At 46.3% G+C, this 27761-nt stretch overlaps 1 protein-coding gene across 2 annotated transcripts in view; it reads left to right on the top strand.

Annotated features, from left to right (window-relative positions):
* ASAP1 (ArfGAP with SH3 domain, ankyrin repeat and PH domain 1) overlaps positions 1-27761 on the top strand; it is a 352683-nt gene that overhangs the window by 53609 nt on the left and 271313 nt on the right. For both annotated transcript variants that reach the window (XM_058699088.1, XM_058699087.1), the window contains exon 3: positions 21200-21326. In XM_058699088.1, the coding sequence (XP_058555071.1) occupies positions 21200-21326 (127 nt within the window). The remainder of the gene's footprint in view (positions 1-21199; positions 21327-27761) is intronic.

The raw sequence follows: 27761 nt of genomic DNA, 5'->3' as shown, positions 1-27761 counted from the left end.
CCAGCAGGCAGCCTCACTCTCATGCAGTGAGCTCTTTGCACCACCGCACGTCTGCTGTGCTTGTCAGGCCTTCACACACCTGTGCCTGCTGGCCCCTCTGCTGGGACACCCTTTGCCAGCCATCCCACTAGCCAACTTCTCCAGGAGGCATCTCAGCACCACCGCCTCCAGGCAGTCCCTCCTGATTCTCTCTTTACCATTGCCCTGTTGCTTTTCCATGTCCCCTGTACCTGTTTCTCCTAGCGCATCAGCCACTCAACAGATACATATTGGGCACTTACCGAGTTGAGAGGACTGCACGGTCAGCTCCCTGCTGGCATCCACCAGCACTGATGAATTGCCGGATGCTGTGCTAGGTGCGCCCTACTTGTGCTGTCTCATTCAGTCCTCACGGCCGCCCTGTGCGGTAGGCCCTGGTATGAACCCCGTTTCTCAGAAGTGGAAGGGAGGATCCAAGAGGCGAACAGAGACAGTAAGTAGCGGAGCAGGATGCGTAACCCAAGCAGTCAGACCCCAGGGCTCTTGTGCTTTGCTGGGAAACAATATCGTTTTTTATTGTCGTGCGTTACACTGCAATTGTCTGTTTACTCTGCCTCCCCGGATCAGTCCGGGTCCCAGCAGGAAGCAGATGGCACACTCAAAATAGGATAATTCGAGCAGAGTTTCATAAAGGACTCATTGGAGAAATGTGGGCGGGGGGTAGGGAAGCCGCCAGGGATGGCGGGGCACTCCAGGCGCCTCTGAAGGGGCGGGGGGAGGGCTCTGGGAAGCGGTGGGCACAGAGGCTTGTGCAGAAGACCCTCAGCCAGCATCTGAGAGGGCGGAGTCTGCAGAGGAGGGGAACACCGCCTCCCTGCATGTTCTGCTCCCTGCATTCCCTTCCAGAAATCCCACTGGCTAAACCCAAGTGGAGGCCGTAGGGCCAAGAGGCCCTGTGATGTGTTCAGAGCAGATCGGGCCCCTAGAGTCCAGAGGAAGACAGGGAAGGGTCGGGAGGGGGCCTGGTGGACCCGAGGGCCAGCTCGGCCCTGATCCTACATACCCCCAAGACACCTCACACAGAAGCCATGAGGCTAAGTGCTTGGCATGTGTAAATAGTGAGTGCCTGGTCTTCAGTGAAAAAGGCTGTTTCCAAAATGTCTGCCTCTCAATCATGTGTGGACTCAGGAGTTTGAGTGGGTATGTATGGGTCTGTCCACATTCTTTCTTTTTTTTTTTAATGTTTTTTAACAAGCTTATTTATTTATTGGGGCACCTGGGTGTCTCAGTCAATTAAGGGTCCAACTGTTGATTTCTGTGCAGGTCATGATATCACCGTTTGTGAGTTTGAGCCCCGTGTCAGGCGCGGGGCCTGCTTGGGATTCTCTGTTTTTACTCTGCACCCTCAAAATACAAAAAAAAAATTGTTTATTTTTGAGAGAAAGAGAGAGAGCGCATGCACAGGCAAGCACAGGGGAGGGACAGAGAGAGAGGGAGACAGAGAATCTGAAGCAGGCTCCGTGCTGTCCGCGCTGAGCCCATCACAGGGCTCGATCTCACGAACCCCGAGATCGTGACCTGAGCCGGAGTCAGGAGTTGGGCGCTTAACTGACTGAGCCACCCGGGTGCCCCTGTCCATGTTATTTCTGAGTGTATGTGTGTGTGTGCGTGTGTGTCTGTCCATGGTATTTGAGTGTGTGTGTGTCTGTCTGTGTTATCTCTGAGGTTGGTGATGGGGAAGCAGAAGTCCTCCCACCTCAGACATAGAGGATTTTTTTCAGCGGCTCTCAGGAAACTTTTCACACCTCTTGCCCCATTTGAACTTGGATATGCGAGTGGAAAACAAGAATTTTTTTTTTTTTTTAATTGAAGAAGCCAGTGAAGGCCACGCTGATCTCACACAGGCTGCACAGTCACTGTCGCTGAGAGACGTGGGCCTGGGCGGTCAGCCTTCGCCTGGATTCCTGCGGCAAGGGCGAGGAGGAGCCGGCCCGGTATGAGTCCGCTGAGACTGGCAGTGTGGACCGTGGGAGGCGCTGGCACCCAGGGCACAGTGCCCGGCCACGTTTCCACACCTCGCGGCCAGGAGGCCCCCCCCCCCCTCCATGTTTCCATGTTGAACCCTCTGAAGAAGAGTTCCCAGCCAGAGAGAGGGCGAGAACAACCTGAGTTGCTGCAGGATGTGCATCTGGCGCCCACACTTGCTGGGCACAAGGACCCAAAAGGGAATGTAAATCCAAATGGATCATAATTCTTCACCCCCCCCCCCAACATTTCTATTTGCTGTGTGAATGTGTTTGTGTCTCCGAAGAGGAAGGAGGAGGGGGTGTATGCCTCCCCCCCCCCCCCCCCCCGCAAAAGACATCAGATCAAGAGGAAATTCATGTCGTCCCCTTTGTTTCTCAGACACCTCTGCAGGGGTGAGGCTGTACGCACGTGATGGTGAAAGCCAGTACTGGCTTTGAAGTCCCACGGACCTGCCTGTTAGGACACAGGCCAAGTATTTGACTTCTCTGCACCTCAGTTTCCTCGTCTATAAAATGGGGATCATCTGACATCACGGGATTGTGTAAGAATTGAGGGAGGTATAATGGAGGCAGAGCTCTGAGTCATGGTGGGTGGGCAGTAATGGGCCTTCCCATCCTTTTCCCTCTGTGTTTTGTTGGTAGAACCATTAGCTGACTCTTTCTGTTACACTTTTCAAAATCCTCTCCAGTGACACCAGAAAGAGGTGAGATCTTGCTTGCTTGCTTCTCTTACTTGCCTTCCTCCTCCTCGGCTTCCCCTCTGCCACCCCCAGCCATAACCAGAGCCCGCGGGGGCCTCTCTCCTCAGCTTCTCTAGGGCCCCTGGCCGTGGTCCATCCTACAGGCCACCAGAATGTTAACCAGGGAGTGTGCATAGGGCTTAAGGACCACAGCATCCAAGGGTCTAGAACCCTGAGGCTGAATGCTAGTCAGTAACCATAAACCATCCTTGACATTGCCTAGGTCCTTTCTGTCTGTTGATCCTCAGGTATCTACCAGGGAAGGTCTGTAGCTGAGAGGACGTAGGGGCAGTAAAAATGTAAGCAGGGGAGGTAAGGCAGCCAGTCTTGGGTTCAAGAAGGCTAAGGTCCCAAAGCTGACTCTGCTTAGGGGACAGATCCTTGAGGGAGGCCTCGGATAATTCTTTGCAGCAGAAGCCTCTTGGACATTTTGCCTTGAAGGTAGTCCCAGATGCCGTGCAGATGGGGCTGTGAACAGTTATGCCTGTCTTCTTAAGGGATAAATCTCTGTGGCTCTGTTACCCTCTTAGTATGAACAGAAGCCAAGATGCCTTTGGCTTCTGCTGTTTTCCAGGGCTGGGTGGGGTGGGGGTGGGGGCGGTTGTTGGGCACCTCCCCTGGAAGCCAGACACCATGGCTCGGATGAGGATTCAGACTCAGGTCGGCTTGACTTTAACATCTGTGCTGGTCCCCCAGCAAGAACCAGGCGACAATGAAGCTGATCCGTTGAGTTGGATAAAACCTGCCCTTTATTAAAGTCAGCAGATACGTGTGGTTGTTAAAAAACAATTATGCTGAAATAACATCGCCACAATGGACCAGAAGCTTGACCCAAACTAGAGCCTTTTGCATTCTGAAGAGCAGACTGCATTAAGTGGGACCGTGATTCCCAAGCTTTGCAGTCTCGGAGGCGGTAATAGGGAGGACCTGGGGTTTGAACACAAGGATGCAGCTACTGCCCAGACCAAATCCATCCAGGATCCATGGCGCATCTGTGTCTCTTCTGACGGGTGGTTTCCAACCATGGTGTGGGTGAAAGAGAAGTGGTCCTGGAGTCAGAACTGGATTCAAGCACATAGGCAAATGCTTAGTAGCTACCTCCTGGTGGGTACTTTTCATAACCTCCATACAGCGATGTTCTCTTTACCGGGTTGTGTTGAGGATGACGTGAGAAATATTTGAAAGCCCTAGGTCACTTGCCTGCTCCGTTAAAAGTGTAAACATATTCATTTCCTTCCTACTTACACTGTCAAGCTTCTCCTCACTTGTGTTGGTTGATGTTTGTCCTATTATGAATGTACATGCATGGCTTCCTGATCATGGGACCATTTTCCTGCCAGAGACTTGGCCCCTTTTAGGATCAGAGAATGTGAAAGACAGCCTGAGCCAGGTGTGTGTGTGTGTGTGTGTGTGTGTGTGTGTGTGTGCACCTGCTCACGCATGTATTTATGTATGTATTTATATTCCATCATATTCCTCAGAGAATAGGGCAAATTATAAAATATATGAACCAATGGAAGGATATATTCATAAAATGCGTACAATTCAGGACCGTAGGTAGGCTGGAGTATGAAGGCCAAGAATGGAAGTGTAGCTGTGTATGTATCACAGGATCCTAGAGAGTTGTTACTTTGAAACCGCACACTTCTTCCTGAGCCTTTATACATGCATGTGCTTTATATATGCTGTAACATTATTCTGTGAACATTATTATATGTGTCCTTTGATGAACATATCCATGCATTTCTGTTGGTATATACCTAGGAGAGAAATTTCTGGCTCATATTATTCTTTGATTTTAATTGGCATCATCAGAGCAAATAATAATACCTTTTTCGCGGAAAAAAAACACAAAGATTCACACCTGAAGTAAAATGTCAGTTCTTTGGATTGAATGAACATTTACGGGATACACACGTTGTATTCTCACATGTATTAGCTTATTTAATATTCACAACAGCCTCTGAAGGCACTGTCATTAGCCCCATTGTAGGGCTGAGGGAAGTTGAATCTTTTTTCCCTGTACCATACATGTAAATGGTAGTGTCTGGATTTGATTCCAGGTCTTTTTTTTTTTTTTTAAATGTATTTATTTTTATTAGAAAGAGAGAGAGAGAGAGAAAGAGAGAAAATCTTAAGCAGACTCTGTGCTCAGTGTGGAACCCAATGTGGGATTCGACCCCATGACCCGGGATCATGACCTGAGCTGAAATCAAGAGTTAGGGGCGCCTGGGTGGCTCAGTCGGTTAAGCATCCGACTTTGGCTCAGGTCGTGATCTCGCGGTCCGTGAGTTCAAGCCCCGCGTCAGGCTCTGGGCTGACGGCTCAGAGCCTGGAGCCTACTTCAGATTCTGTCTCCATCTCTCTGCCCCTCCCCTGCTCGCACTCTTTCTCCCTCTCTCTCTCTCAAATATAAAATAAAATATTAAAACATTTTCAATTTTAAAAAGAGTTGGACGCTCAACTGATGGAGCCTCCCAGGCACCCCACGATCCCAGGTCCTTTGTCTCCTAATCTGTGCTTGGCCATTGCTGCTTTCCTTTATTTATTTATTTATTTATTTATTTATTTATTTATTTATTTATTTTAATTTATTTTTTAATATATGAAATTTACTGTCAAATTGGTTTCCATACAACACCCAGTGCTCATCCCAAAAGGTGCCCTCCTCAATACCCATCACCCACCCTCCCCTCCCTCCCACCCCCCATCAACCCTCAGTTTGTTCTCAGTTCTTAACAGTCTCTTATGCTTTGGCTCTCTCCCACTCTAACCTCTTTTTTTTTTTTTTTCCTTCCCCTCCTCCATGGGTTTCTGTTAAGTTTCTCAGGATCCACATAAGAGTGAAACCATATGGTATCTGTCTTTCTCTGTATGGCTTATTTCACTTAGCATCACACTCTCCAGTTGCATCCACGTTGCTACAAAAGGCCATATTTCATTTTTTCTCATTGCCACGTAGTATTCCATTGTGTATATAAACCACAATTTCTTTATCCATTCATCAGTCGATGGACATGTAGGCTCTTTCCATAATTTGGCTATTGTTGAGAGTGCTGCTATAAACATTGGGGTACAAGTGCCCCTCTGCATCAGTACTCCTGTCTCCCTTGGGTAAATTCCCAGCAGTGCTATTGCTGGGTCATAGGGTAGGTCTATTTTTAATTTTCTGAGGAACCTCCACACTGCTTTCCAGAGCGGCTGCACCAGTTTGCATTCCCACCAACAGCGCAAGAGGGTTCCCGTTTCTCCACATCCTCTCCAGCATCTATAGTCTCCTGATTTCTTCATTTTGGCCACTCTGACTGGCGTGAGGCGATATCTGAGTGTGGTTTTGATTTGTATTTCCCTGATAAGGAGCGACGTTGAACATCTTTTCATGTGCCTGTTGGCCATCCGGATGTCTTCTTTAGAGAAGTGTCTATTCATGTTTTCTGCCCATTTCTTCACTGGGTTATTTGTTTTTTGGGTGTGGAGTTTGATGAGCTCTTTATAGATTTTGGATACTAGCCCTTTGTCCGATATGTCATTTGCAAATATCTTTTCCCATTCTGTTGGTTGCCTTTTAGTTTTGTTGGTTGTTTCCTTTGCTGTGCAGAAGCTTTTTATCTTCATAAGGTCCCAGTAATTCACTTTTGCTTTTAATTCCCTTGCCTTTGGGGATGTGCCGAGTAAGAGATTGCTATGGCTGAGGTCAGAGAGGTCTTTTCCTGCTTTCTCCTCTAAGGTTTTGATGGTTTCCTGTCTCACATTCAGGTCCTTTATCCATTTTGAGTTTATTTTTGTGAATGGTGTGAGAAAGTGGTCTAGTTTCAACCTTCTGCATGTTGCTGTCCAGTTCTCCCAGCACCATTTGTTAAAGAGACTGTCTTTTTTCCATTGGATGTTCTTTCCTGCTTTGTCAAAGATGAGTTGGCCATACGTTTGTGGGTCTATTTCTGGGGTTTCTATTCTATTCCAGTGGTCTATGTGTCTGTTTTTATGCCAATACCATGCTGTCTTGATGATGACAGCTTTGTAGTAGAGGCTAAAGTCTGGGATTGTGATGCCTCCTCATTGCTGCTTTCCTTTAACAAATTTGCGTTTTCTGCAAAGCCTTCGAGCACCAAATATTTTTTTTTTTTTAATTTTGTGTTATTTTTGCTGGTCTGATTGAGAACCCTTCTAAAAGACCTGCATCTGGCATGGTGCCTAGAATACAGCATCACTTCTCAAAACTCCTCACGATTACAAAGGTTCATCATTGTGAATATCACTTTTTATTGAGGCTGGCGTCAGGTGAGCAGAATGGTGTGCCCTCATTAGCAAGCACATGATGTCGACTTTCTTTTTTGTGGGGGTGTTAGCAAATTTCTACAGTTGTGGGTCTTTTTTCCCCCTTCTTTGTTGCCCCTTCTCACTATCCCCAGCATAACCGCTCTGTTCAGTTTGCTGAAAACCTAAAACCCAGCCCACCAGATTTGTAGAATTGGGTATACAATAAGAGAAAACAAGGTCCAAGCGAGAGCTAACAGGGTGCTCCTGTGATTGTCATGCATGAGTTTTGGTGCATGGACTTTGTAGACATGAATTTGGCTCCCTGGTTATCCGTGTGGTTTGCTCCCTGATTCCTGTGTTCTGGATTGTGTGTGTGTGTGTGTGTGTGTGTGTGTGTGTGTGTGTCTGTCCATCCACATGCATATTCCCTTTCCTTTTAGAAAAGGAAAAAGTAGGCAGCTCCTGGATGGCTCAGTCGGTTAAGTGTCCGACTTCGGCTCAGGTCATGATCTCAAAGCTTGTGAGTTCGAGCCCCACGTCAGGCTCTGTGCTGACAGCTCGGAGCCTGGAGCCTGCTTTGGATTCTGTGTCTCCCTCTCTCTCTCCTCCTCCCCCTCTCTCAAAAATCAACAAACGTTAAAACAAAAAGAAGAAGAAAGAAAAGGAAAAAGTAGGGTAAAATACTCCACCCAGGTCTGGAGAAAGAACTAATAAGTTTTAATCTGAATTCTCAGTCATCTCACTTATTTGCAGATATACACAGACACACTGCCTATAACACAAAATAACAAAATAAAAGTAGAATTTTTTTTACCCTCGTAAAGAATATTCGAGTTACAGCTCTAGCTATCCACAGTGTGTACAAAAGCAGATAGATTAAGCTGCTGAAAAAAAACAGTGTGGAAAAATGTCTCCTTCCTCCAAATGTATCATCCTCACTTACGTCATTGCAGCTTGAATTCTTAAGAACCCTAATGAGAAAGAAGGACAAACCAAAGAAAACCCATTCTTGACCCAACAATACTATACCAACCTGCTGCTGGGTTATAAATCATATGTCGACTAGTAAATATCAAGTCTGTCTTATGTAAACAAATAAACCAACAACAAAAATGTGATCCTGTGTCCACTGTGAAAGGCCACCACCATTTATCTTTCTGGCAGGCAAAATAACCCTGGAATTTTAAATGCTTACTCTGGAAAGATTGAGCGGAACGTTGATTTGAAAGCAAAGAAGTCTTTGAGCTCCATCATCTTACTGCCTATTTGGAATCTGTCCTGTCTCTTCTCTCTCAACCAAATTGTGCAAAGGTTATGTAAATAAATTTCCTTCTTCAGAAATCCATCCTGTGGGAGCCTGTTGGCTCCTCTGTGGCTATATCTTCTGAAGCAATTCCTGAGATGAGATGTAGGCTCTTAGGATATGTAAAACCTGTACTCAGTAAATTGAGATCTGTCTTTTCAGTGATTCTATAACTTCATAAAGGAGGCCATAGTGACTGTCTTCAGAATAATTCAATAGAAGCTCTGTGCCTCTGAATATAGAATCTAAAAGAGGGCAAGGTGGGGAAAATGGCTCTAGTAGGATACTTCTAATTTGGCCACTTCTGAGATGAGCTATTTTTTATATTAGTTGCCTCAGCATGTTCATAGGCTCATTGTTTAAGTCAAGACTAGATCCCAGCTGCATATAAACAAAAATCCAAATAACATTAGCAGTTAGGGTTTTTTTTTCGTTCTTTCTCTCAGACCAGAGAGGTCTAGAGATAGTCCGAAGCCAGATGGTGCCTGTATGGTTATCAGGGATCCAAGCTGTTTTCCATCTCTGGTTGTGCCATCCTTCATTTACCTAATGTTCCAAAATAGTTGCTGGGGTGTCAGCCATCACATCCTCACTACAGGCAGCAGGATGGAGGAAGAGGGGAGGAGCAGCAGGGGTCCTCCACTAGCCGAATTAACTCTTTTTAATGTACTTTCCTGGAAGTCCTACATAGCACTTCAGCGCCCATCTCACTGGCTAGACTTAGGCACACAGCCATACCAACTGTCCTAAATCGAATGGGGCTCTGTTACTGAAGACAGGGAGACCAAATAGAGGGGACACGCGTAACCAGTAGTCCCTGCCACGTCCAAGCCATGCCAATGGCAAGGTACTGTTTGTGCAAAGAGCGTAGCGTAATACCGAGGGCTTGAACTTTGAGATCAGATGGACTTGTATTTGAATCTTAGCTCCTGTGCTCACTAGTTGCAAAACCACTTCTCTGGGCCTCAGTTTTCTATCCGTTGAACAGGAGGAGAGTTAACAGCTCTGTTGTAGAGTTTGCTGTGAGCTTTGAACAAAATCATGGCTGTAAATTGTCTTGTACCTAGGAGATACTGAATGGTAGCCATTATAGCTGTTACTCTTTTTCTTAATTTTTTTTTCTTTTTATGTGAGTATCGTTGACACACAATGCTATACTAGATTCAGGTCTACAACAACAGTGACCCAACTTCTCTGCACACTATGCTGTGCTCACAAGTACAGCCTCCATCCACCACCACACAATATAATTGTGTTATATAGTTCTCCATTATTAATGGAGAATTAGATGTACCTTCCTCCTCCATCAGCATAGTGATGATTTTTTAAATTGAGATAATTCCCATAACGTAAAACCTACCAGTCATTTCGATTGTGTTCACAGAGTTGTAGAACTATCACCCCGATATAATTCTACTCCCTAAAGGGAACCCTGTATCAGTTGGCAGCCAGTCCTTCCTCCCCTCCCCCAGCCCGTCAGCCACGAGCTTTCTGTGTCAATCGATTTGTGAATTCTGGACAGTTTATGTAAACTGAGTCATAATTTGTGGCCTTTTGTGTTTTTACTACCATAATGTGTTTTCAGGTTCCACCCGTGTTGTAGCACATATGAGTACTTTATTCCTTTTTGGTGACTGAATAATATTCTATTATATGGATATACCACATTTTATTTATCCATTCATGGACATTTGGGTTGTTTCCATTACTACGAATAATACTCCTATGAGCATTCGTGTGCAAGTCTTTGTATGGATGTGTTGGATGTATCTTCATTTCTTTTGAATAAACACGTATGAGTAATGAGTAACACTGTGTTTAACCTTTTGAGTAACGACTGGATTGTTTTTCAAAGCTGCTACATCATTTTACATTCCCACTAGGAATGTATGCCGTTCCAGATTCTCCACACCCTCTCCAACACTTGTTACTTTACATCTTTTTCATTATAGCCATGCTAGTCGAAGTGGTAACTCATTGTGGTTTTTGATTTGCATTACCCTAATAACTCATAATATGGAACATCTCTTCATGTGCTTGGATCTTTTTTGGAGAAATGTCTATTCAAGCCCTTTGCCTATTTTAAAAATTAGTCATTTGTCTTTTTATTGTTGAATTGTAAGAGGTGACATATTTTGGATACTAGGCCCGTAGCAGATACATGATTTGCAAGTATTTTCTCCCATTTGGCTATGTGTATCCTCTAACTTACTCTTTTATAAGAGTAAGTGGATATTGAGGTGGATATTGTTACTCTGAGGTGGATATTGTCACTCCCATTTTATAGACGGGAAACTGAGGCTCTGAGGCAGTGAATCACTGGTCCAAGGCAACACATCTTCTAACTCTGAAGATGGTACTGGAATCCAGGAAAAGATTAGTCAGGACTCTTCTAGTTTTATTGGTAGAAACCCATCTCAGACCAGCTTCTGTTAAAACGGAAGTGTAGTTGCTGACATACCTGGGAACTTGGAGGGCTGGACTGGCATCAGGCATGGTATAGATTAGGCAGGTCTGGTGATTCAAATGATGTCATCAGGATGCTCGCTCGCTCTCTCTCTCTCTCTCTCTCTCTCTGTCCTTCCCTCCCTCCATCTCTTGCTGTCCTTTGGCTAGCCTCATTCTTGAGCAAGCTCTCTCCTGTGTGGCAAAGATGGTCACAAGTAGCAGAAGGCTTACTAAGTCCTTTGAGCTAGAGCTCCTAGAGAAAAGGCAGGTCGCTCTTTACCCCCAGCACCCGTATCAGCCCTTCATAAAGCTCCCCGATTGGCCTTGCTGGAGTTGATTGCCTATTGATGGGAACGCCCGTTAGTGCTGCTTTCCGGAGTCTGGCATACTCTGATTGGACAGCCGGGGCCCCGCCCTCTGGTTGAGCACGCGGAGACCTGTGATTGACAATCTCTGGAAAATCACGTGGAGCCGGGGAGGGGGTAGTTCCTAAAAGAAGGGGCTATGTAGGGCGGACGGAGAATACAGCCGATGTCCTACAGGGTCTGTCTGAACTGTTAAATTCAGGATGCTGAAATTAGTTGGGGGTAAATGAAAGTTAATTCCCAAAGGCAGATACGAAGGAAAAAATCAGTTTGCTCATAAAATAAAAATGAAAGACACTGAAAATAATCATCTTCAGATCCAATCAACAGTGCGTTCTCCGCTGTCCGCTTAAACATAGCAATTTTATAAAGTAGTTTGTATGAGAACCTCTAAATCTCTACGGCCAGAGCAGTGAGACAAATGTTTCAAAAAATAGAAAGTAAAATAAAAACAGGGAACAGAAGCTAGATGTGTCTGTCAGAAGGTTTGCTAGCAATTGCAGAGGTTTTTTGGTTTGTGTGTGTGTGTTTTTTTAATTAGAGCCCCTAGTGTGATGTGGAATGTTCACATTTGAGAAAGATGTTAACCAAATAGCATATGCTAAGAAGAAAGCTCTGCGGTGGGTGGGCAATTTTCCTTTTTCAAATAGAGCGATGCCCTACATTTGACATAATTAGGAAAAAATTCTGTTATAATACAGCTCATTGTCATGCGGGTTTACATTCCTTGCAGGTGAAATCGTACTTTTGAAAACCAACCATTGGATACTGTGATAGATTCCCATAATATAGGATGCCTCTAACAGGGGCCCCCAACCCAGAACTGATGACCTCCAGAGTGTTCTTGGCTTTGTAAGGGGATCTTGAGGCAGAGGCCAGAAGCCTAAGCCTCGTGCTGTTTGTGGTTGGTTGTAACCCCAAACAAAAAGGGATTCATCACATCAGAGGACGTTATTGTCCTAAGATCTGAGAACTTCTGCCCCAGGCTCCTAGTTTTAACTACAAGGAAAAGGAGGCCAAAGGAAGTGGAATGATCTGGAAAAGGAGCTGGCCACCCTGGCATTCTGTGTTCCTTCTCAGTGCCAAAGTCATACATAGCTGTCATTCATCAACGTTTTCTTCTTGAGGATGATTGGCAGCTTTAAAAAGAGTCCATAGAAATAGGTCTAACCGGGGGGGCGCCTGCGTGGCTCAGTCAGTTAAGTGTCTGAGCTCGACTCAGGTCTGATCTCACCGTTTGTGGGTTCAAGCCCCGCGTCAGGCTCTGTGCTCAGAGCCTGGAGCCTGCTTCGGATTCTGTGTCTCCCTCTCTCTCTGCCCTTCCCCCGCTTGCACTCTGTCTCTCAAAAATTAATAAACGTTAAAAAAAATTTTTTTTTAAAAAATAGGTCTAACTGGGCTTTGGGAAAATTAGAGAGATAGCCATACATGAAATGATGTTTTTGAACTTTATATTCATAGGTCACATATTTGAAATACATATTTATTTCTGTTGGAAATCTTTGAACATTTCATCAGTTGCACTGAAAACTTGTGCCTGTGCCTTAGTATGAGGACAGGGGCTGCCTTGTCTATCTTCCTGGCTCCCAGAGTCTAGCATAGGAACTGCTTAGGATACAAGTAATGATTTTTATAGCTAACATTTATTGATCATTTTCTATATGCCAGGCACTGTGCTAAGCATCTCGAATGGATTCTCTCAGTTGGACCTCCCAACAACCTTAGGAGAGAAAGATCTTCTCATGATCCTCCTTTTTAAAAAAAAAAAATTTTTTTAATGTTTATTTACTTTTGAGACAGAGACAGAGTGTGAGTGGGGGAGGGGCAGAGAGAAAGGGAGACACAGAATCCAAAGCAGGCTCCAGGCTCTGAGCCGACAGCACAGAGCCCGACGTGGGGCTCGAACCCAGGAACCGTGAGATCATGACCTGAGCTGAAGTCAGACACTTAATGACTGAGCCACCCAGGTGCCCCTGATCCTCCTTTCAAAGGTAAAGAAATTGACATTAAGTGATTTGTCTCAGGTTAACAGTCCCTGTGACGTGGCAGAGCTGGGACTTGAACTCCGGAAATCTGAATCCACGTCACTTACTGTTAACCATCGGAAAGGCTATAGTTCTGTTTAGTAACTGTGGGATAGAACTGAACTGATGGGTTCCAACAGAATATCTCTGCATCCGTTGGGGAATGTCTTCAGGGACTCAGGACACGGTGGTCTCATCTCTGAAAATGCCCAAGGGGGAAAGGATGTGTCAATCAGAGCAGAAATTGATTTGGTCAAAGCAGAAGTTTCATCTATGCTCCGCAGTGTCTGCAGGGCTGCTGGAGGAGAGGGTTGTTTAAAAACAAAAAAACAAAAAAACACCACTCCCCAGTGTTGTCACAAAACATCCCTCTCCTCATTTCTCATGACTTCTTACCTCTTATAAAGGGGCTCTTGAGGAAGGGAGGATAGGATGGGAGGAGGTAGAAGGTCCATCCAGTGATCCTGATTGCCCATGAGCTCCCCAGTTTACCTGGCTTTGGAGAGAAGAAAGAGACAAGAAAATAAAAACAGAAGGAGTACCACTCTGGTCCTACCGTGCACTCACAATCTTCTTGCTCAGAATTAGGGGTATCAGTTAACTGATCTTGTGCTAGATTTTATACAGTTACAGTGTTGAAATAGTAGGTGAATGTCTGTACGCGTTCCTTGACACTGTGATGCAGAGGCCAGCAGAATCGGTTCTTACACGGGGGCTTCATCTATTTTTCCAAAGACACGGTCTTTAAACCCTTCTTTGAAATGTAACTGGAAAAGGGGGAGGAGTAGGGAATGCCTTGGGAACCAAGATACCTGGGATCTGGCCCTGGTTCCCCACAAATCTTCCAGGGAACTGGCTCTGATAGTTTGTGATGAGGTTCAGTGATGTGGGCGACTCCGAGAACCAGGATTCCTCTTTCCAGTTCTCCTCTCCCGATTCCTCTGACACCCTTTCTCCTGTAAATTCTCATTCATTCATTCATTCATTCACTCATTTATTCTTTTCTTCATCTATTCAATGAGTATCTCTCAAGCATCTGGGGCTCTGGGACTGTATCAATGAATGGAAAACCTCCTGCTCTCAAGGAGCTCACGGTCTAGTTGGAGAAATACAAATATTTGAAAGATGGTGCCATGGAAAAGGGTCGTAAGAGAGGCATGTTCTCAGCCTTGAGAGAGCACAGAAGTGGACATGAGTGTGATGAAGTCTAAACAGAAAACAAAACACATTCGTCAAAAGAGAAAGAAAGAAGAAAAGAAAGAAAGAAAGAAAGAAAGAAAGAAAGAAAGAAAGAAAGAAAGAAAGAAAGAAAGAAAGAAAGAAACCTGGATGTTCTGTAAGTTCTTCTCATTTTCCAGTCTCATGTTTCTTATTCAGAAATAAACTAAGAGTTAAAAATCTCTGACTCCTGTAGACCACAAGTTTTTAGGAACCCCATATAACAATACAATTTTTCTCCACTGGAGGTTGTTTTGCTCATATTAGAAATGATGTAGTCCAGGGGAGCCTGGGTGGCTCAGGTCGGTTAAGCATCTGACTTTGGCTCAGGTCATAATGTCTCGGTTCGTGAGTTCGAGCCCTGCATCAGGCTCTGTGCTGACAACTCAGAGCCTGGAGCCTGCTTTGGATTCTGTGTCTGTCTCACTCTGTGCCCCTCCCCTGCTCATGCTCTCTCTCTCTCAAAAAGAAAGAGAAAGAAAGAAAGAAAGAAAGAAAGAAAGAAAGAAAGAAAGAAAGAAAGAAAGAAAGAAAGAAAGAAAGAAAGAGAAATGATGTAGTCCGTAAAAGGGAGCCAGTTCAATCCCAGACACATTTATTGGGGGCCCCAGGGGACCTGTACCGGGCAGTGCCTTCTGTGGGGGGGGAAGTCTGCAGGGTTTATGTTTCCGTTGGCTGTGAACAGTAGTTCTCCACTGATTGACCCTCGACCTTGAGCAGCTTGTGCCCGTGGGGTAGTTCTCTCATGGTAGCTCACTAGGCTACACGGGAGATTGCAGGAGACGGTGCTCGTAAAATGCCGAGCCTGGGCCTCCGGGAACCTCAGGGATGTTGGTGATGACACAGAGAAGGATAGATTCAGTCTCCCAGCGCCCTCAGGGATTGACAGGCTGAGAATTTTGTAGTGCAAGAAAGTCAGTAGGAAGATCTGAGTTCTGAGCTGAGCCCTGCCACTTGTCACTGGGGAGATGCTCAGTGTCTCCACGTGTAGCAAGTCTGAAGTCCCTGCGCACAGAGCCAGCATCCATCCCCCGTTGCTTATCCAGAGTGAGAAAGGCTATATTGCAGACATCCACAGGAAGATTAGCCTCGGCTGCAGAAATGGGCAAGGGGAGTGCCCTCCAGACCAGCTCAAAGCTTGCGTTTGAGTTGGTTTGTGATAAGTTCCCCAGGAAAAAAAAAAAGATAACCACATATGGGAGAGAAAATTATCCTGGGGCTGTGGACCCACGTTCTTGGATGAGCTTGTGATGCAAGGTGGCCAATTACATGGACTGTGAAGTCAGACTGGTCAGTCTTGCTCCACCACTTGCCAAGGTGACCTCAGGTTTCCCCCTTGTATAAAATGGGGGAGAATACAAGTACCTGCTTTACATGGTCGCTGCTGTTTGACGAGGTCACGCCTGCAATGACTCAGAATAGTGCAGGGCATATAATAAGCACAGCCATTGTTAGTGGATACTATTATCGTTTCACAGGACAGACAGAAATATATTCCCGGGTTCATTTAGTTGATATTTGTACCATGAGTCTTCAGGTTCCAGCGCTCTGCCTGATTTTCTTCTCTCCATCAGAAGGAACAGTCAGGAAACAGGGAGGTAGAGAGAGTAGATTTTGTCTCCACGTAAACCATGTTCTTTCTCCTCTTGACTTTCTGAGAACGCTCGAGTGGTTTACTTGGAGTATTTAAATTAAGTACATTTGGGACTAGAATAGGCTTTTTATTTTTTTCATTGCATGAAATTGCATGAATGCACTTGGGAAGCACTCATACAAGACACATGACAAAAGCAGTCTTTATTTAGCTTAGGGAGAATACGGCAACATGAGCCTAGCAGTAAAACACATGAAATGAAATGCATCCCTCCCTCCCTGTGCCCCCCTCCCCTCATTGCACAGTGCTTTCCTCTCTTCTGGCACTTCATTAAGATGATAGAAAACGAATTCATAAGTTATCAGGTAAAATAAGGAAATAAGAATCCGTTCTCGGTTGCCTGGACTGGGAAAAATAACAGTAGCACTATGCGAGCTACAGTCAAGAGACTGACTTTGCAGGCTGTGGCAAAAGCATTGCATTTAGTATGCCAGGCTCAGGAATATTAACTTGCAGTGAGATTTCGTTTGTGTCAGTTTCCATTATAATACTCCCACATCAGGGCTGTTATATGAATGAATTCAGATGCTGCATACATAACCAGTGGTACAGTGTCTGGCCCAGGATAGGAGTTCAGAAAGTGCTATTCTATACCTCGGTAGCCATAACTTTCTCTCCAGTAAATCTGGGATAATTATACTTACTTTATAAAGTTGTCATGAAGTTTAAAGGTAGGACACGTGGGTCCAAACTTCTAATTCCATTCACTTAGCGAAGTGTCTGGTACATGGCAAGTCTCCATTTTTTTTTTTTTTTTTAATTTTGGGGGAAGGAATGTCAGAATTTATATCTCCAGATAAGGTTTTCAATATTCCCGTATGATCTGAAAAGTATTGTCTACTATATTATCTAAGATAAGCACTGTCTGTTCATGAGCACTTTATGTGGCTTAGCTCACTGAATCCTCAGAGCACTAAAACATGGGTATTATCCCTGCTTCCCATCTTTCAGATGTGAAAAACTGAGACACAGAAAAGTGAATTACTTCAATGAGGTCTTCTAGCTGCTACATGGCAGAGATATGAGTCCACGTCTTTCTTAGCTAGAACTCATGCTCCTGCAAAATAAATGCGCTCTTCTATCCTCTAGAAGTTGCCTTGCTTAGAATGTCCTTCTTTACAGGAACTATGTTCCATGAAAATGAAGCTTTTATTTTATGGCCCTAACTCATTTCTGATCCTGATTAGTATTCATTCTGTTGGACTCTAGATCCTGTCTGTTTACTTCCAAAGTCCAAAACCATCACTAATGGATTTGACTTCACAAAGGACACTTACAAGAATAAGCTAGGTCTCTGAAGATGATTCTCAAATCTGAGATCTCATACTTTGGAATTGCTATGTGGCCTTCCCCCCACCTCCTTTTTCCTCCTCCAGGTGACTGACTAATTTAGAGATCTGAGTCCCGGAATGAAAAGAGATGTATTTTTAGTCATACTTCACATAAAAAGGGAGTTCAAAGGGAACTAACATTGGTTGATTATTCACTATGTGTCAACCACTTTATCCACATTCTCTCATTTTATTTCACCTAACAACCTGTAGTGTAGTTTTATTATTGTGCTAATTTTGCATTTGAGAAGATGAGGCTGATAACCAACAGAATAGAGATTCCAGCCTTGGTCCACGTAACACAGAGCATATTCTCTTCCTACACTATTGCTCCTGTCCCATGAAGGCATTGGAAGCCTTTGATGAATGCTGTAAATTCCATCCCGTCGGGTTGGGATGTTGACTGGCACTCTCGATCAGAGCACTAACAGCTCCTCTTAGTTTCTGATGCTTAGGGAGCACCGCAAACTCCCCACCCCTACTCTCCCTTCCCTGGTATGTTGTTGGCCATCTTGCACATACACCCCCTTGGTTGTTAGTTGGCAGGCTGGAGTAAAGCCTGTACTTGGAAATAGAAGTCCGCCAGTTCCCTGATGACACTGGGGGCGATAATGCCATCGCTGTCCATGAAGATAGGCCACAGCTCTTCTTATTGCGTCTTTGCAAGGAGACAGAAAGCATGCTGCAAGGACCACTGTCTTACCCCAGTCAGCAGGGCTCAGAGTAAGAAACTGCATGAGGAGTGTGAACGCGCCCTGATGGGGATGATGGTAACGACAAAGACGACAAGTGCTTTACACAAAGCCGGGCGTGCGTAAGTACACATATGCGTGTGTGTGTTTCCTGGCTCTGAACCAGGATGATGTGTATTTCCGAGCAGCTCCACACAAAGAAATCCAGCGTTTTAAGTTTTGCTTACGTCAGACCCTTTTTGCTTTCAGATCTCCAGGAATGGTTTTCAAGGTATTCGAGAAAATGAGAGGTGCAGATGGCCTGCACTGGGACACGGTTTCAAATTTAAAGAGGATTATGGCCCATGAACCCCAGAAATGGTGGGTAGAGGTGTGAACCTTTGAAATTCTAATTGCAGACCAGTCTGAGGAGGTATATACTTACCGGGGCACAATATCTCATTGTTCACTATTCCTTTCCTGGCCAGAGGAGATGGGGAGGAGGAGCCATATAAACTAATGTGCAAGTAAAACCAAGACAACTGATGGTAGCATTTTGAGCTCTCCTGTGAATTCAGTCACGAAAGAAATCCCTGGCTGTTTACCATCGCAGTTAGCTTAGCTTCTTGTAATAAACTTTATTCGTTCCATTGTCAGGCCAAGGGTATACACAGACTCAGCTCCAGCTGGGAGGGATCTGTGTGATCATTGTGGCACCCTCACCCCTTTATTTTACAAGTGATGGCACTGAGGCCCAAGGTGACAGTATCAGTTATTAGGAGAGAAAGCTCAGGAACCCAGGGCTCTGGGAACTGAGGCAATTATTGACTGACTCTCCGTCTTTTAATAACAGCTCGTGTTTATCAAGTGTTCGTATACGTCACACATTTAGAATGGAAGGAGCAACCCAGCCCAGAGGAAGCAACAGGCATTAGGTCCCTTGCAATACAGAGGAGAATAGAATAAATGCAAAGTCAAAGTCAAAACTGACTTCCAGCCTCGAGGAAGACCTTCTTGGAGTGAATGGAAATCTTAGTGTTGGGTTTTCTACTCAACTGGTCTGTGGGGTAGCAGAGGTTTGTAAAGTTTATTTATTTATTTCGAGAGAGACAGAGACAGTGCAAGTGGGGAAGGGGCAGAGAGACAGGGAGAGCGACAGTCCCAGGCAGGCTCCGCATTGTCAGCACAGAGCCTGACATGGGGCTCGAACTCACGAAACTGTGAGATCATGACCTGAGCCAAAACTAAGCTTCGGATGCTTAAAGGATTCCCACCCAGGCACCCTCTCTGTTATTATTTAACAGCCTCATGGAGTAAAAATTGGTTCATCTTCATGTGAGGCAACTAAAGGCCTAGATCCCATAGCCAACAGGGTATCTCTGGAACTCAGCCTCTCTTCTCTTTCCTTTTCTGCCCAAGATGTCACCGTGTCACAGAGGCCTTCTCTCATCATTCCTTATACCCTGGCGCCTCCATCACTTTATTTTATATGCATTCCACTCCTATCACGTATTTGTTGGTTGTCTGTTTCCCTACCAGAAGGTAAGCTCATGAGAGCAGGGACACTGTCATTACCGAATCTCCAGGACATGTAGTAGGCCATTAGTAACTTTGCTGACAGTGGGGTGATGCCCTGGCATATGACACTAGGCTACTTCTCTGTGCCAGGACCAATGCTAGATAAGGTCTCTGCCTTGGGCACGCCATTGTAGTTGTGGGTAAGGACCAGGGACCACTTAACTATACAAGATGGCAGAAACCCAGTCTTAGGGGAGGCCACAGGGCCAACCTTCCGCCCTAAGGGGGCGCATTTGGAGATGACTTTCTAAGGCTGTTCCTGTTGAGTCCAAGTACAGGAACCGATGCGTGGGAAGCTTCCCAAGGGCCTGGCTTTCTTCTTTTCTTTTTTTTTTTAAACCAATTTTATCCGCAATCAGTGGTAAGAAATTAAATGGATTCTTTGGCCTAAGTAGATTGAGCTAGTTAAAATAGCCATCTGCCGGGACCAGGGAATGAGCAATCTGTTGGTCCTTTCTCCGCTGAAATTTGGCATCTGCTGAGCGTTGTACGCCATTTGCACCTCCGGAAATGCCTTTTGCACTCCTGACCCTCATGTGTCCTGCGGGTTAAAAAAAAAAAAAAAATTATAGTGCAAATGGAAGATTAGAAAATTGTACAAAAGCAAAAATACTTTCATTTGTCTTAGCATTTTAGCAACCCAAGCAAACCACGCAGAACTCGCCTTCCAACGGCGGGGAGCACCCTGCACGGAGACCTTGGGCGGGAGCCCAGCGAGAGCGCGGTTGCAAGCAGGGGCGCCGGGCGGCTCCTCGCTCCGGGCCCCGGGGCCGACCCTGCGCCCGCACCCTTCTCGCTCGGCCTGCGGCCCTCGCAGCAGGAGGCGGCTCTCGCGGCCTCGCTTCCTGCACCCACTCGGGACTAAAAAAGAACGCGCGCAACTTTTTTTGGTCCCTCTTCTCGCAGAACGCTGGCGTAACGAGCTTGCTGAAGTAACCGCTCCGGGGGCGGCGCCGGGAAGCGGGCTTCCGGAGCCCCGCAAGCCCCGCGGCCCCCCACCCTGGCGCCCGCATCGGAACGCGGCCCGGGAGGCGGCGCGCCGGCGGGGGCGGGGACGGAGGCGGAGACGGCGCGCGGGTGGAGGCGGGGCGCGGGCGGCCGGGGGCGGGGCGGGGCGGGGGGGGGGGCGGTGGCGCGTGCGCAGAGCACTTCCTTGTTTGTCCCCGTGACTGTAGCGGGAGCGCCGCCTGCCCGCCGCCCGCCAGCCCGCCCGCCCGCGGGAGTGTGCGCTCAGTCAGTCGGTGTCCTCGCCGCCGCCTGTCAGAGCGTCTCAGGAGGCAGCGCCGGCCGGCTCGAGCCCCCTCGTAGCGCCGCGCCCCCTCCCCCGCCGCCGGCATGAGCACAGGGAGGCGGGTCCCAGAGAGCCCTCAGCCTCGCGCGCGGCTCGGAGTTTGAAGGGCCCCGCGCCGAGCGCCGCCGCCGCCGCCGCCCGCTCCGCCCGTTCTTTCTCCCGCCGCCGCCGCCGGGGACGGGAGCCGCGCCAGGCCGGGCGCCGGGTGGCGGGCTGCGCGGGGCGTTCATGAGCCGCCGGGCGGCCCGCGGCCCCGGGAGCCTGCGCCGTGACTCACTCCCCGCCCCCGCTTGTGTCTCGCCCCCCCCGGCAGGATGCCGGACCAGATCTCCGTCTCCGAGTTCATCGCCGAGACCACCGAGGACTACAACTCGCCCACCACGTCCAGCTTCACCACGCGGCTGCACAACTGCAGGAACACCGTCACGCTGCTGGAGGAGGTAGGTCGAGGCCGGCGCGCCCCACCGGGGACCCCGGCCCGCCGGCCGGGAAGCCTCGGCTGCCCCCGCTCGCAGTCGGATCGGTTTGATTTCTGAGCAGGGAGGAAGGGGATGTTGGGGGCCGGGGCAGCCACACCCCCTCCGGAACCCCCCCCCCCCCCACCCCCACTCCAGGTGAAGAGGGGAGTTAAAGATGTGCAGCCCCCTGCCCCATTTTTCGGGGCGCCCACCCCTCGGGGCTGAAGATGGGAGGGGGCTGAAGGTGGGGAGAGGACTGAGCGAGCTCCTGACACCTCTAGAAAAAAGAAGAGGGAAGTCCTCTCCCTGTCTTGGATCCTTCATGGGTGCCATACAGTCCGCTAGGAGCTTTCCTCATCCTTCTGACCCTGTCTTAACCCGCGAAGTGGGTGGTGTCAGGCAAGAGGGCAGAGGGAGGCCAAGCAACGTGGCCAAGGTCACCGGCAAGGGACTGGGAGATGGTCAGTGGATGCCCCTGTCCAGGGCACGGCTCAGCCAGGCAGGCTTAGCTGCACAGGCAAGGGCCGGTGGAAAAACCCCAAAGGAATGAGGGGAAACTCGGGCTGAGATTGCCTCCACCCCAGGATTCCAAGCCATTCAATCTCCTAAACCCCGGGTGGAAAGAGAGATCTGTGCAGACAGGTCCCCACCGGGCTCCCTTCACCCGAGGGTTTGGTTTTGCCAAGGCTGCTGCGCCAGCAGGACTTGCCCGCAGGGCACTCGTAAGCTGTGAAGGGAGACCTGAGGCTGCCGGGAAGAGCTGGCCGGACGGGAGAAAGGGGGACCCCGAGACTGCAGAAGAACAGCTCAGCTTATCTAGACCCTCCAGGGAGGCATTGTGGGTGGCCTGGACAGGGCCAAGGACAGAGCCATTTCCTTTAAAATTGAAGTGAATGCGTGATAGGGCACAGTGGGTAGGGAGGGAGGAACCCGCAAGCCCAAGAGCCGCAGAAGCCTCTGAAGCTCCGTAAAAATAGGACATTTGTCCTGGAACTCTGCACCTTCTGCAGGTGCCATAAAGCACCACTCCCCTCCCACCAGCCAAGCCTATTTCAACAGGAAAAGACAGCATTGGCGGAACCTAGGAAGGCAGATCGTTTTCCTGGGTGGATTATCTTGTGGTTGGTTTATTTGAGGTTTGGGGAACTCTCTGATACAAGCTTACCACAGCCAGCCCTGCCGTCCTATTTAGAAGCTTGGGCTAACGTGGGCAAACTGCTCTTGCACAGGCTTTGCTACTTTGAAAAGGTTTGATACTTTGAAAAGGCCAGGGTAAGTACAGAACTGGCGCTCTGAAGCACAAGGTCCTAAATTTTAGAAGGAAAGAGATTTCTTTCCGCGCTGGGTCCTCTCATGCCTGCCTGGTGCAGTGAGTTAGTCTGAACGTTTGATGCCAGTCAAGGAGGCTTCTAGAGTTCTCTGTGAAGTGAATGTTGGGTCATTGAACTGAATTTTGAAATTTACTGGGAGAAATAATACCACCTACCTAAGTTTGTTTGAAAGCTAGACAGAGGTAAATGGATTTTACTTTTTTTTTTTTTTTTTTTTTGGCTTTGTGACTTGTTAGCAGTCTGTTGCAGTAGCCTGATGTTTAGTGTCTGGGAATAAACTGAGTTGCAGGGCATTCAACCCCATGATGGGTCTGTCCTTCATTTAATTGTGATAAATTGGAACATGCTGATACAGGGGCATTTTGCATCCTTTATGCCTTCTGAAGGATGGGACATCGATCAGACTGAGTGGTTATTTTCCTTCTAGATAAATTTTTCAGTGTCTTCTAATAGAGCAGTGAGTTATTTTAAGTTTCCATTTCTGCACATTCAGATAGCGTTACTGTATTCTGTTTGTGTGGGGTGTGATAAGGGAAGTAGTTGACAATGCTGTTTGGGGGGGTATACCCCTGTATGTTGCAGCAATAGGAGAAGATAGGGTTAATGTGAATTATATGCAGCTGCTCTTGATGTTAGTGTGAGGTAAGGTAACTATGTTTAAAAGTGAATACAACAAACACTTTTTTTTTTTTTTTAAATGAATACCGTTCTGCAAGGTCAGGTAGAAAAATAGATCTAATCATAATACACATGCGGTCACCATGAATTTCAGAAGGAATCCGAATCAGGCTACAAGTTCAAAAGTGTCATGTGAGAGTACGCTGGTAATACCCACGTTCTCAAAAATATGACAGTAAATGTTTCAGTCAGAATGCCACAGTCGTTTTGTAATTCTTTTGCCGAACTTCACTGTGGTGCTGGTCAAGAAGTCATTGCCCCCATCTGCGTCTTTTAACTCTTGAATCACATGTCATGAAGTGGGACTCATGAGGAACTGCCGTTTGCATAAATGTGAAATACACCTGGTATTAGTTTCTTACTGATAAGCAGCACAGTTGAATTTTTATTTTTTCCCCTAAGTTTGCATATAAGGAAGGGGCACATTATTGCAAATGTCTTTAAAGGATCAGAATTCAATTCTTAAAAAATATGGGGCATAAGGCTATTACTCTGAAAATGTAAGAGAAAGTTTTGGGGGCAAACCACAAAATCTTGTTGACGTATGCTTCAAAGTGAGATAGTTGGAAACTTTAAGAGTGCTGTTTGTGTTCCTTTGTGGTTATCCTTAGGAATAGGACTTTTGGGTACTTTTTTGGTGATGTGGAAACTTAGGAATAGAATTCATTTGGGCAGTTTGGAATTCTTTGTAAAAAATGTTCTAGTTCTAGTTATTAAATGCCTTCCTGTTTATTTACAAACTTTTTTTTTTTTTTTTTTTTGCTCTTTAGGTTCCTAATCAACCTACAGAAGTCTCAACTAAAAAACTATAGCTCCCTAAGCTTGGAACCCTAAATTAACCCACATTCCCCCTTTTGGTATGTCCTGTTGGCAAAGCCTGTGCTGGGCTTTGCAGATATTGGTGCTTTTATTTAAATCTCTCTGTGATGAGCCCTCTAGGAAACGGGTCAGAAATGTGTAGTGAAAAGAGGCGAAGAGTTTGCTCCCTCACCATTTGGGGGGCAAAGGGTCCCACTTGACCATGGGAGTTAACGGAACACAATGTGTGTCTGCCTTTGGGAGGCAGGCATGGATTAGCTGCCCGGGTTTCATCCTGATGTCTGAGTGTTTTCCAGGCAAAAAGACAGTGTTTTGCTTATTCAGCAGAGCACAGTGACGTGTGCCATTTTACTCGTGACCATTTGGAAATTATGAGTAAATTACTAGGAGAAGACAGTTCTGCTGAGAAAGGAAGGGAAGCCGGCATTCCAGGACCACTGTGGGGGGAGACGGTACGAGACGCTCTCCATTTAAAGGCTTAGACTGGTCAATACTTAGTGCTTGGTGAAAGGGAGATTCGACATGATAAATGAAGGTCTTCTTGGTTATTTAATATTGGGGCAGCACTTTATCTTTTGTGATAATGGAGGGGACATGTTCTGCCCATTTATTGAACTTTTGAGCCTCATTTGAGTCTTATGGAAGAGGGACACTTGTGTCCCATTTTACAGAGAAGAAAATTAAGGCCTAGAGAGATGAAGTGATTTGTCCCCACGGTCAGATGGCTAGTAAGTAAATAGAGTTAGGAAGTCCTTAAACAATTATGACATAAGATAGATGTTCTAAATATCTGCAAAGATATAGTTCGTTGGCTTTGTAGAGAATGTACGAGGCTTCACTTTCATTGTACCTTCTGATTTTGATCTTCTGAAACTGAGGTGCCTAAGTTCCTAAGTGGCTTAGTTTTTTTTCATGTTCACATTCCAGGGAGTTCTTAATAGTAATACTTAAATACATTACTTTTTTTTTTTTTTCCCCTGTGCTTTTAGAGACTTGGGTATGGTTTTTCAGATTCAGATGTGGTAACTTATTTGGGCATAGTCTGGGAATAGCATTCACTCAAAGCATTTCTGGGGAGCACAAATCATTTTGCTCAGTCTAGCTGAGATATTGGAGTTGTCTGGATTGTGTTATGGAGAAACTTATGGTCTTTGCGAAAGAGGTAAATAAGGTTGTCATTCTTAATCGAGTAGGAGGGGGCAGTTCACAGGTGGGGGAAATGATACAGGATGTTCACCCCAGCAATGCAAGCTGAATCACTCAAATTACCATCCATTCAGTACACAGATTGTCCGGTGCCCAGCAGTGTTTTAGGCCCTAGGGATACTAAGGTGATCATCCCTGCCCTCATGAAGTGCATAGTCTAAAAGTTTTCTTATGGGGCCTGACAAATGTGGGTCTTGCACTAGAAGTTAGCTTGTTTTAACACACGAGATGTGTTTAGTTCTTTCTGAAGCCACAGAAATGTTTGAATGAAGAAATGAGTGAAGGTGTGGAATGTAGATCCATTATCCAAGCTTCTTCCATAGTGACTATAGTTACCAGTTATTAGCGTTCCTACTATGTGGGAACCCCATGCATACTATTACTTAATGCTTACATGCGCCCTGCTGTTATCATTGACCCCATCTTCCAACAGTGACTCTTTTGCCCAAGGGCACACACACAGTAAGTAGTGGATTTGGGCACGAATCCTGCTTCTGTAGCACCCCCTCGCGTGCTAGTCAGATGTCATCTGTGTGTGTTTCTTTGCTCCCCAAGAAAGTTTTGGTTTTTTATCCATGTTCATTTGGGCATCATCTGCTTTGTGGATGACGAGAGGTCATTAGTCTTTGATAAATGCTTTTAGGTCCTCCAGTGTTATCCGTGGGGTCTCACACATAGGGCCTCTGTGGCCAGGGCTTGAAGTCTGACCTTACTCATCAGCTCCAAGTGCTAGAATGAAGTGGCTTTACTTCTCTTAAATTTTGAAAGCCGATAAACTTAGCATCAAGTGTTAGTTTATACAGCAGCTGCTAAAGTTGGTTGTGGTCTTTTTTTTTTTAATTTTTTTTTTAATGTTTGTTTATTTTTGAGACAGAGACAGAGCATGAGCAGGGGAGGAGCAGAGAGGGAGGGAGACACAGAATCTGAGGCAGGCTCCAGGCTCTGAGCTGTCGGCACAGAGCCCGATGAGGGGCTTGAACTCACAAGCTGTGAGATCATGACTTGAGCCCAAGTCGGACGCTTAACCAACTGAGCCACCCACGTGCCCCAAGTTGGTTGTGGTCTTTTTTTTTTTTTTTTTTTTTAATTTTTTTTTTTTTTTTTTTCAACGTTTATTTATTTTTGGGACAGAGAGAGACAGAGCATGAACGGGGGAGGGACAGAGAGAGAGGGAGACACAGAATCGGAAACAGGCTCCAGGCTCTGAGCCATCAGCCCAGAGCCTGACGCGGGGCTCGAACTCACGGACCGTGAGATCGTGACCTGGCTGAAGCCGGACGCTTAACCGACTGCGCCACCCAGGCGCCCCAAGTTGGTTGTGGTCTTAAAGAAAGGTAAATCTCAGGCAGGGCTTAGATAAAATCAGGGTTGGTCCTGTGCATTGATTGAGGTTAAAAAAAATATATGTGGGGGCGCCTGGGTGGCTCAGTCGGTTAAGCGTCCGACTTCAGCTCAGGTCACGATCTCACGGTCCGTGAGTTCGAGCCCCGCGTCGGGCTCTGGGCTGATGGCCCAGAGCCTGGAGCCTGCTTCCGATTCTGTGTTTCCCTCTCTCTCTGCCCCTCCCCCGTTCATGCTGTGTCTCTCTCTGTCTCAAAAATAAATAAAAACATTAAAAAAAAATTAAAAAAAAATATATGTGTATGTATATAATATATATTTGTATGACTTATATAAATATTATACATACATATATGTACTATACATATATAATATGTATAATACATATATGCTTTTTTTGTCTCTGACCGCTCGAGGATAAAACCACAAAAACTGAGTTAATCTTCTCTTGATGTTGCTATCTTACACAAAATTCCGGGCTCTGTGGTCCACCTTTTGATCCTGTTCAGGGGTACTGAGGGTGAGTTTTCTCTGGACATAAGCAGCAAAGGTCAGTGAGCAAGGAATACATTTATTTTGTGGCAGAAGCCAAGAGAGCCCAAAACTTGCTTTATGTACCAGAACTCGTGCTTTTTCTAAAATAAGGCTCAAACTGTTAGCCACATGTTCCAAACTAATGCTGTTTGCCTTTCATGTACATCTTTAGAGTTTAAACACATTTCCCATGTGTACTGTCTACTAAAACCCCTTTGTGGTAGCATCCTTATTCTTTTACATATGAGTAAAGTAAGGCTCAGTGAGGTAAGTTACTTGACCAAAGTGACGCTTGTAGTAATCGATAGACTTGGGCTCTGAATGCAGGATCACTGCCTTTGTTTCTTCTGTACTTCACTGTCTTTTGTGCCTCTTGTTTGCTGGTTGGTTTGTTTTGTTTTTTGTCTTTCAGAGCCCATAAAAAAGACATCTACCGATTTTTATTCCCACTTGATAGCTAGTGCCAGAGATAAAGGGTTTGGGGTAGAGAAGAAAAAAGGGAAAGACC

The sequence above is a fragment of the Neofelis nebulosa genome, chromosome 14, assembly GCF_028018385.1.
Source record: "Neofelis nebulosa isolate mNeoNeb1 chromosome 14, mNeoNeb1.pri, whole genome shotgun sequence".
In the NCBI taxonomy this organism is placed as follows: Eukaryota; Metazoa; Chordata; class Mammalia; order Carnivora; family Felidae; genus Neofelis; species Neofelis nebulosa.
This window is presented reverse-complemented; position numbering and strand designations above follow the sequence as displayed.